This window comes from Leishmania infantum, chromosome 4, assembly GCF_000002875.2.
Source record: "Leishmania infantum JPCM5 genome chromosome 4".
Taxonomy (NCBI): domain Eukaryota; phylum Euglenozoa; class Kinetoplastea; order Trypanosomatida; family Trypanosomatidae; genus Leishmania; species Leishmania infantum.
The window spans coordinates 265,850-275,694 of NC_009389.2; the positions used below are offsets into that span (position 1 = coordinate 265,850).

The following is a 9,845-nucleotide window of genomic DNA, read 5'->3' on the forward strand; positions in this document are numbered from 1 at the left end:
GAGGCTGCGTGCGTGGGGTTGCGTTCTGGCATGCATGTATGAGGTGCTTGCGCGCGTGCGCGCAACCTCATGGCCAAGCAGTGCTGCACCGAGTAAAATAGAAAGCGTCGGAGGTAACGACGACAAGAGGTGGCGGTGGCGGCGGGAGGGGAATGCGGTCGCGTTGTGTGTGTGTGTGTGTGTGTGCGTATGTGGTATACCAAGGGAAGCATAGGACCATAATGAGAATAAAGATGTGTTGCCACGTGAAGGTGGACGGTGACACGCGGTGGGGAGGGAGACCGCCGAAGGTGCGGCAGCGTGCAGCGCATCAGCGCGGACACACACGCGCACACACGAGAGTATAGAAGCAGTGGGGATCTTGACAAGCAGCGGGCACAGGTGTGGAAAGAGACTTGTGGAGACCGAGGCGGCTCAGGAGACTGAGGAGAGAGGAGTGACGGATACGACTACGGCCACACATGCCGCGTTGGCGACGGCTGGTGGCGACTGTGTGCAGCAACGCAAGAAGAAGCGGGAGGGCGGCCGGCGGGACCGGTGTGTGCCTGTGGTTTTCGCGCTGTCTCTCCGGTATCGCTGTACATGATGTCCCTTTCAATGCTACTGCGGAGGCTGCATCGGGTGCTCTCTCTGGCACTGCGTGAAGTAGTCCCACGCCCACTTGCAGCTGTCGGCGGACTCGGGGTTCGCCTCAAGGCACTTGGAGTAGCCCACAAGTTGCGGCGTGCAGACGTGCCCCTCCTGCTGCGCGGCCTGCGCCAGCTGCTGCGCCTCTGCCGGCTGCGTCGGCGCCTGGTTGCTGTGGTCGTAGAGGTAGTTGCTGATGCCGTGGCCCAGCATGCTGCCCCCGGCGACGGCCGCCATCGTGCCGAGGATGCCGCCACCGCCACCGCCGGCCATCGGACGCTGAACGTAGATGTTCGTGACGCCGTTCGGCTGCTGCGGGTGCGACGTGGTACCGGGGCGGCGCTCGGACCGAAATCCACTGAAGGAGCCTTGGCGGCCACCACGACGACGAGGCATCCTCCCAGAGCACGGGTGCGCGCAGTTTCCCTCTGTGTGCAGCCGGCGTGTCTGCGTGATGGAGGATGACGGATGCGTGCAGGGAAAGAGGGATCCAAAAAAAGCGGTAGGCGCCCCGCGGCAACGGATGTCGCGTGCGCGTGTGCTCGTCGTGCGCGGAGGAGGAGACGCAGGACTGGCAGAGGGGGCAGAGACCGTGAGAGAGAAAGCGGGGAGATGCCAAGGTGCTTCGTTGCACGACAGTGTACAAGGGTGGGGTGAGGTGGAATGGACAACACTGCTACGCGCAGCCAACGCTCACCCACCTCCGTGAAGCGCCACGCACGCACACAGAGAGGGCGAAAGGGTGTGTAAAGGACGTGATATCCGACCTCGAAGCACGCCGAGGGTGGTGGTCGCAGTGATACGTAAGCCTGTGCGAGCGGTCCAACCTCTTCTGTCGCTTTCTGATCACCTGTATACCTTTATCCGGGAGGGGGAGGGAGGGTGTGCGTGTGTGCCTACAGGAAGAGGAGAGAGAGAGCCAGAGAGATAGATGGATACAACAACCCATGCGCGGCCATAGGGATGCGTGAGGGAAGTTTCTGAGCCGATAGCCGGAATGGGCGGGTAGCGTCGGAGAAACAGGCGAGCGGGAGGACACGTGGCGCTGTCAGAGGCTATCAGAACAGCAACAGAGGCAAAACGGCGGGAGAGGCGTCGGCAAGGATGTACCCTCGCATGCAAGTCGCCGGCTGCCCGCCAAACACAAACACACTCACACACACACGGCGGGGGTGGGGTTGTTTCTAGGTAGACACGAATGGAAACGCATGGGCTGCTGCTGCCGCTGCCGCCCTTCCTCCGTCCTAAATGGAGCGGTAACATGCGCAAGGATATAAATATATATAGTTATAGAGGTAAGGCACACACACACACACACACAGCGAACAAGAGAAGCCCTCTAGCCCCGCCCCTCCCCCCAGGTAAGCACATGGGCAGCAACAACGAGGGCAACGGTTACAGGCACGCAGGATGGGGCGGAGCGAGTGGGCGAGGGGGCGATACAGCCACAAAACAGGTCTTTAAACACACACACACACACACCAGTAAAGGAGGGATGTCCAGCGAATATTCTCGGCGCCCTTCTCTGTTCCGTCACTGTGCCTCCTCTGGCTTACAGTGATGTCGTTCCGGGGATGGGGGACGAGTGATAGAGAGAGGGTGGTAGTGGCGGTGCACCGTTGATACACATGTAAGTGTCCACGTTATGTGTATGGCTCATGCGTGGGTGTGTGGCCCCCCCTTCCTCTCCCTTCTTCTGCTGTAGATATGCTTTACTTCTGTGGGTGCCTTCTCGTTAGGGGTGCGGTGGTGGTGGCGGCAGCGCGTGCGCATGCTTGGGCCGTTCGTACCCGAGGGAGAAGAGGAGGGGGCGGTGCTCGGATTTCGTCTTCTTTAACTGTGTCAGCATGACGAAGCTAACACACACACACGCACACGCACACAGAGTCCCACGTGCGGGTGCCAACCCCTCCTTTACCCCCCCCCCATATCACCCGCCACCATCACGAGGTTTCATCACAGTCGCCTACATGATGTCCCTTTCAATGCTACTGCGGAGGCTGCATCGGGTGCTCTCTCTGGCACTGCGTGAAGTAGTCCCACGCCCACTTGCAGCTGTCGGCGGACTCGGGGTTCGCCTCAAGGCACTTGGAGTAGCCCACAAGTTGCGGCGTGCAGACGTGCCCCTCCTGCTGCGCGGCCTGCGCCAGCTGCTGCGCCTCTGCCGGCTGCGTCGGCGCCTGGTTGCTGTGGCCGTAGAGGTAGTTGCTGATGCCGTGGCCCAGCACGCTGCCGCCGGCGACGGCCGCCATCGTGCCGAGGATGCCGCCACCGCCACCGCCGGCCATCGGACGCTGAACGTAGATGTTCGTGACGCCGTTCGGCTGCTGCGGGTGCGCGTGGGGTGTCGACTGGTGCAGCGGCTCCGCCTTCTTCGGCGGCGGTGAGGCGGCGGCGTGGTGGCTGCTGCCACCGCTGGCACGAGGCGCTGCGCGGGAGCGAGCCATTGGGTTAGCTGTCACGTGGGCGGAGGAGGTGGAGTTAGGAAGGAGCGAAAAACAGCGAAGCGCAGCGCTGATGCGTGGGTTCGGTTGAGCACGATGGAAAGCGTGGATGGGCAGATCTAACTGTTTCGACTCGGCGAGGCCGCCCGTGAACAAAAACGCAAGAGCGAATGGTCCATCGCGCGTCGGGAGCAGCGCACGAGATAATGACGATAAGGAGAGGAAAGAGGTGGGGAGAAAAGCGCGCTGGAGGGTCACGGAGGTGAGGAGAGCACAGACACACGTGCTGCGCACCCTTCTGTACGCGGCCATGGAAGGAGGGGTGGTGAACGCAGGTGCGTGCACACGCACGCCGAGGCCGACTCGTCCCACATAGCTCACCAGACGGCGAAATACTCGGGGCGGGGAGGGGGAAGAGAGACCAAAGACATGCAGAGCGCCACATGAGGGGAAATGGACGAGGAGATTTGCTCTGCGCCAACCGTGCTTGCGCGTGTCCGTGAAGGCGATGTGCGCAGAGGACGCTGGGACGCGCATCTGGGACCTCTTGAAGGCACCCAGCAGCTCGTTCCCAGTCCCCTTATCCCTCCATCATCTGCACAGCTACCCCTCTTCCTCGGCGCGCGCCGTCTGCCTCTTGCCTCTTGCCGGCCTCATGGGTATGTGTCGCGCGCTCCCCCTCCCTCGCCCACGCAGCTGCGCCCACAGGGCTGCGTGTTTGCTTGCTTTGCGTCCTTCCTATAACCGGCCCTATTCAGCGCCACCACTGTCGACGTCGCGACACACCCATGAGGAAAGGGAGTGGGGAGGGAGGGGGAGTGCCCGTGTGTCACCCCCCCCCTCCCCTGTCAGACTCGAGCGTGCCGCTCACGGTACACAGGACACGCCGCACGGCGCAACCCCCCCCCTCCCCTTTCCCTCACGTGCTCGCATGCACAAAACTCGAAAGGTACACATATGGAAAACGAAAATGGGTGTTGGGAGGAGAAGAGGAGGAGGGGGGGCTGGGCAGGGGCATGGTGTGGTGTGTGTGGGTGGTGGTGGTGGTGGTGGTGGGGTCGTGGGCGATGTTGCGGTTCATCTCCAGGACCACCTTCGGAACGACACACACCGGTGACAACATCCAAAGAAACCAACATAAGAAGCAACAGAAAGGAACTCCGCCATTCACGTGCGTGTATAAAGCACAGGCCAGGAGAAGATGTACCCGGTCGGGCGTCTGGTCTCCCTCCTCTTCCTGCCCACATACGCGCGCACACACACATACCCAAGGCCACATTGCAATCACTTCACGGCTTGGCGTACTTGCGCGTCCACTCGCGGGCCGTCTGCAGCGCGCTGGCCTCGTCTTCCTTCCAGTGCTCCGCGACGTCGTTCGCCAGAGGATCATCTGGGTTTGGGCTCGACATGAGGATCTGGATAGATAGCAGCACCTTGTTGATAAGCAGCGCCGGCGACCACTTGTCCTTGATGATGTCGAGACAGATGCGACCCACCTTGTCTACGTTGGGGTGGTAGATGCGCGTGAGAAAGCGCACCTTCGGCGGCTTCATCGGGTACTCCTCGGGCAGGAACAGCTCCAGGCGGAAGAGGCCGCCCTCGTAGCACGACTGCGGCGGCCCCTGGATGGTCACCATAAAGTAGCGCGGGTTCTCCTTGGTTGGTGTGGCCGTGATGCCCGGCGGACACTCCTTCTGGAGCTTCTCCGTCTCTTTAATGATACGCGTTGTGAGCATGACTCACAGTGGCTGTCGAGAGAGAGAGAGAAGAGGGGGTGGGTGGATAAGGAAGGGAAGGGAGGGGAGGCGTACAACGACGAGTCGCTGCAGTCTGCTGCCGCTCACTGCTGTGGCGAGTGTCTCCGGGGCACGAACGTGTAGATGGTGTATGTAAACGCCTTGGCCGACGAAGACGGTAGAAAGGGAGAGAAACAGATTAGAAGGGCGAGCAGGGTGGTGGTGGTGGTGGCACAGCCTGTCGATGTATGGCGCAGTGGTTGTTTTAGGGTGAGGCGGGTAACTGACAGACGGAGCTGGTGAGAGGGAAGACGAGCGCGTGCGTTCGTGTGGGATGGATAAGAGGCGATGCGTGCGTGCGTGCGTGCGTGTGTGTGTGTGGCTCAAGGCACAACGTGACTGCAGACAAGCACACTGTCACGCGTACACCAGAGGAGGGGGGAGTGGAGGGTGTGGCGGATTCGTGATGGCGAGGCGTTGGAGGCGGCCGCACACAGACACGAGGTGCACTAATAATGAAGCAAAAAGTAAAGGCAAACTGGGCCGCAGGCTCACGGATGCGGAGAGGAGGGAGGGAGGGAGGGAGGCTGTCGAAGAAGAACGGGGAGATCTGCAAAACGGGAAACACTCCTACAAGGCACGTGTGCGCGTGTGTGTGCGCGGTGATCGGCGTGCCGGGCAGGGAGTGGAGGGAGAAAGTGGGAAAGCGAAGGGGATGTGCAGAGGGGTGTCGATGCGGGTGATGAGGTCCTCGAAAGAGGCGTGGCAGGGACTTGCCGGCGGTTGTGCGCTCGCAGAAGCGTTCCGCGTAGGCAACGACATCGACAGGAGGCGGGAAGGAGGAGGAGGGGGGGAGTGAGAGGAAGGGGCGCCGCCCAAAGGTGGATGCGTGTGCCGGTGTGCAAGCAGCCGCAGAGGAAGCGACGCACATACACACCATCACCATCGGAACCTTGACGCCTTTTCCCGCACCGCGCAACTCCACCCTCCTCTGCGCCGGGGTCCCTCAAGGGTATCCAACCGGCCTCGCCGCTTCCGCCTGTGCTGCTCACCTCTTCCATCACCGGGAAGCACTATGAGGCGAGAGAAGCGAGTAAAGAACGCCGGTAAAGCACAGAGAGGAACAGCATAAGGTGGGCATGAGGGGAGGTGACGCGCGAGGTGGTCACATCAAGCCGAGAGGGAGAGTTTACGATCCCTTAACCAGCCGGCGCAAGGCACCCGCCCACCTACACACACACACACACACAGACACAGACACAGACACAGACACAGACGGGGAAGCGTGCGTGGTCGCGTGCTAGGTCTTGTCGGGTTCGTTTCGACATGGCGGAGTTCACACAGAAAATGGCAACGACGACCACTAAGTAAGCCACTAAGGATCGCGGCTGCGTGAGCAAGAAGAAGGGGAAGAGGAGGGACGTGCGCTTACGTGTCAAAGACTATACATAAAGGCGCATGCGCGCGTGTGTATGTGTGTGGCGGCTGCGATGGATCTGGGCCAATCTGAAGAGAAGCGCGTGCCATGACTCCCGCGTTCTCGCCACAGCCACTGCCAACGCGACCAGAGACATCCAAGCACACACACACACACACACACACACACACACACATATCGACACCCACCCACGTGCATGCACGCACGCAGGGAAGAGGATGCCGTGCCGACACTCGCACACACGCACTGGATGGCTGGGTGAGAGAGCGGCGGCACCTCGAGCGTTGAGTGGTGTACATCGACGGAAGACTAGAAGTCACAACCATGACAGCGACGAAAGGAGAGGGAGAGGAGTGGGTGGTGGAGTGCGTGTGACGGTGGCAGTGGTGGTGGGGGAACGAACCGAGCGAGCAACTTCGACGGACTTGTGCGCACTTGCAGCGCCACGATCCATACACTGTATCATGACAGCTGCGCTTCGTGTAGATCCCTGCTCCCTCCCTTCTCCGTCCTTTCACGCGGATCACCCTGGCAAGGAGCTACGACGCTCGGCATCCTGCGCCGCCTTCACCCGCTCCATGTGCGCCACCAACCGCTCTCGCAGATTGTGTTCAAAGAGCGCTCGCTCGCGACTCGCCGTCAGCTCCCGCGCCTTCTGCTCCTCCACCCACGCTCCCAGCGCTGCCTTGCGTGCGGTCACGGACGCCAGCCGCGACCGCAGCTCCGCTACCTCGCTCTCGAGGACTTTGCACTGCGCTGCCGTCGCTTCTCGCGTGTCTTGGCCGTCCAGCAAGTGCGCTTGCGTGGCGTTGCAGCGTTCGCGGGCGAGGATGGCGCGGGCGTCGATGGAGAGCTGCGCCTCGTCGAGGAGGCGTCGGAGAAGGATACCGCGCTCGGGAAGATCGACGGTCACCTGCCGGAGCAGCTCCTCACCGAGGAGGCTTAGCTGCACCAGCGTCCGCTCCTTGTTCAGCTCCAGCACATTCAGCGTAGCGGCGACGGTAGCCGAGCCGCCACCGCTAGCGGACGTGGCCACCGGTTGCACTGGCAGCGGCTTCAGTGTGTGCGTGCATACCCACTTGTCTGGCGTAGCGAGGATGGCCGCGGCCGCGGCCCCTTCTCGCCCCTTCGCGGAGGCCGCCGGTGCCGATGCGGTGTGCTGCTGTCGTGAGCATGATGGATGGGCGGTGCTGGTGCGGATGAGCTGCAGCGGGCGACCGCAGCATCGTGCCTTCACCTTTTCCAGTACCTCGTTTAGTGTCCGCTCCAGCTTCACGAGATAGTCGCGCGGCGCCTGCACATCGCTCGTCCGCTCGAGGATGACCAAGACAGCACCGACTGGCACTTCCGTATACTCGCTAGCGAGCGCCTCACGGAGGGTCTCAATCTCTTCCAGCACGCTCACGTCGTCCGGGTGCGTCTCCAGGTGACGACGAAGGCGTGCTTGGCGCTGCTGGGCGGCCTGGCGCTGCCGCTGCACTGCCACGGCCGTCTCTTGGTGGATGAGGTAGTAGAGGAAGAGCCGCGGCGGCAGCACTGCATCCAAGGTGGAGCGCAACGTCGTCGTCACCACCGGCACCCGCTCGACGGCGGACGCTGTGTTAGCAGCAGCAGCAGGTGCGTTTTCCGTCGGCAACACTCCCACCAGCACATCGCGCACGTACGCTGGCAAATCTACGTCCGCGTCGTCCGCGTCATTATTCGGCTCAGCACCACGCCGCGAGTCCGCCAGAGAGAGCATCCGACGCAGCAGCTCGACGTACTCGACCGTGTCGGCAGGAACTTCGCGCATGCCGCTCAGGCACGCGGCGACGGTGAAGCTGCGCCGTGCCTCGTCGCGGTCAACGCTGCCAGCGCCGTCTGCCGACGTAGGGGAGAAGAGATAGTCTAGGATCTGATCCGCTGCCCATGTGCGGTACAGCTGGTCTTCGAGCACAGGCACCCGCGCTGGCGCACACAGCACAGCATCCTCTGCCTCATGGCCCGCCCTCGCCTTCGCTGACGCTGCAAGCTGCTGTTGATGGAGGTGCTTATCGGTGTTCTCCGGCCCGTGTGCTGCGGCCGCGGCTACGGTGGTGGCGGCGGCCGTGGGGTCTTCTTCGCTGTCACTCGGATGCATCATGGCTGTCTTGCAGCTGCGCCCCTGGCCCACCGCGACGGGCAGCAGCCGCATGACCATGTCCGACAAGTGCGCGTGCTGGTACGGCGGCTGTGCGTACGAGGTGGCGTCGGCCGTCGGCGGTACAGGGGACGAGAGTGGGTTGCTCTTGGTGGTGTAGCTGTCCGCATCGACAGAGGTCTGATGCGTCGCCTGCCGCTGCCGGAACTGAAGCTGGTGGCAGACAGTAGGGAGCACGTCTTTGAAGCGAAGTGGCAGCCGGGCAACGACTCTCGGGTCATCGCGTGCGGTGAACGTCAGCGGTGCGTCCAGCGCAAACGCGACGGCGAGGGGGTCTTCGGGGTACTTGTCCTTCTCGCCAGTAGTACCTACGCTCACCTCCAGCGTAGCGTCGTCCGGCGCGCCTTTTTCGCTATGCGTGCCGGAGGCATCGCTGTGATGCACCGCCACCGTCAGCGTAGCTGCCGCTCCCGCCTCTTTCGCGTGGACCGCCGCCGCGGCGGCATCACGGTTGCTGCCGACGTCTCTAACAGAGCGAAGCCCCCCTGCATTGCGCGACTTGACTGCCCTCATGCTCGTAGTCTTGCGGCCTGTGTTGCCTTGGCGCGTTCCGTTGCACCCTCCCTCTGAGGTGTCCCGGGCCTCGACTGGAACCGGAGAGGCAACCTTCGTGGCCCTAAACACACACACACACACACACACACACAGGCACAGACGTGCTACACACGGCCAACAAGCGCGAGGAGAGGAGACGCCTCTCTTCTTCTTTGGTACGCTTCTTCGCCCTGTCGAAGCTCTCCGCTGCTGCTGTGCGACGCGCGCAGTTTTCTCTATCACGCTCACTTGGTCAGTACCTCCACTGTGTTGTGTGCATCCCCGCCATGCACGTGCGCGCGTACGCCAAGACACCGGACAGACACACCCAAAGGAGGCGCATCGTTGATAGTTTGGGAGATCGTTAGAGAGGGAAGGGGCAGGGAGAGAGAGGGACAGAGTGAGTGAGTGAGTGTGCGTGCGTGCGTGCCCGGAGTAGGCAAGAGAATGAGCACTCCCATGCGAGAGTGTGCACCGTGCTCAACGAACAGGACAGTGATGGCGGTAGCGGCGGCGGTGGTGGTGGTAGTGGGGAGGACCCGGAACGGCACATCCGCAGACAACCCCTCCGCACACTACACACGCACACATGGCGGGGGTGGTGCTGGTGCTCTCCCTTGATAATCCACGCCCACCTTATCCCCGAGGGGAGGCCATACAGAGAGAGAGCTGGAGAGAGTTGGGGGTGGGCGGCGGGGAGGGCAGGGTGTGAGTCATACCGTTCGCTTCTTGGATTCCCGCTGCTGCTGTCTTGGCCTTGCTGCAGTGGCTTGTTGATGGCTTCAAGGAATAGATGAGGCGCGGAGAGAGGAGGGCCGAAGCGCAGCAGCTGAGCTGTAGCAGAAGGTTGTGTACACACGATAGATGAAGAGTTGGGGCGAGAAAGG

The 9,845-nt window shown here is 62.3% G+C and overlaps 4 protein-coding genes across 4 annotated transcripts; all 4 read right to left on the bottom strand.

Moving 5' to 3' along the window:
* Positions 1–600: 600 nt before the first annotated feature.
* On the bottom strand, positions 601–1,023 carry LINJ_04_0660 (conserved hypothetical protein; the record flags this gene model as incomplete). The annotated part of the gene is made up of 1 exon (XM_001462867.1): positions 601–1,023. One exon carries the CDS (start codon positions 1,021–1,023, stop codon positions 601–603), a length of 423 nt encoding a protein of 140 aa, XP_001462904.1.
* Positions 1,024–2,615: 1,592 nt separating this feature from the next.
* Positions 2,616–3,074, bottom strand: LINJ_04_0670 (conserved hypothetical protein; the record flags this gene model as incomplete). The annotated part of the gene is made up of 1 exon (XM_001462868.1): positions 2,616–3,074. One exon carries the CDS (start codon positions 3,072–3,074, stop codon positions 2,616–2,618), a length of 459 nt encoding a protein of 152 aa, XP_001462905.1.
* A 1,286-nt stretch (positions 3,075–4,360) lies between these two features.
* Positions 4,361–4,807, bottom strand: LINJ_04_0680 (putative ubiquitin-conjugating enzyme e2; the record flags this gene model as incomplete). Its single annotated transcript, XM_001462869.1, has 1 exon — positions 4,361–4,807. One exon carries the CDS (start codon positions 4,805–4,807, stop codon positions 4,361–4,363), a length of 447 nt encoding a protein of 148 aa, XP_001462906.1.
* Positions 4,808–6,768: 1,961 nt separating this feature from the next.
* LINJ_04_0690 (hypothetical protein) lies at positions 6,769–8,937 on the bottom strand (the record flags this gene model as incomplete). The annotated part of the gene is made up of 1 exon (XM_001462870.1): positions 6,769–8,937. The coding sequence occupies one exon, from the start codon at positions 8,935–8,937 to the stop codon at positions 6,769–6,771; it is 2,169 nt and encodes a 722-aa protein (XP_001462907.1).
* Positions 8,938–9,845: the final 908 nt, after the last annotated feature.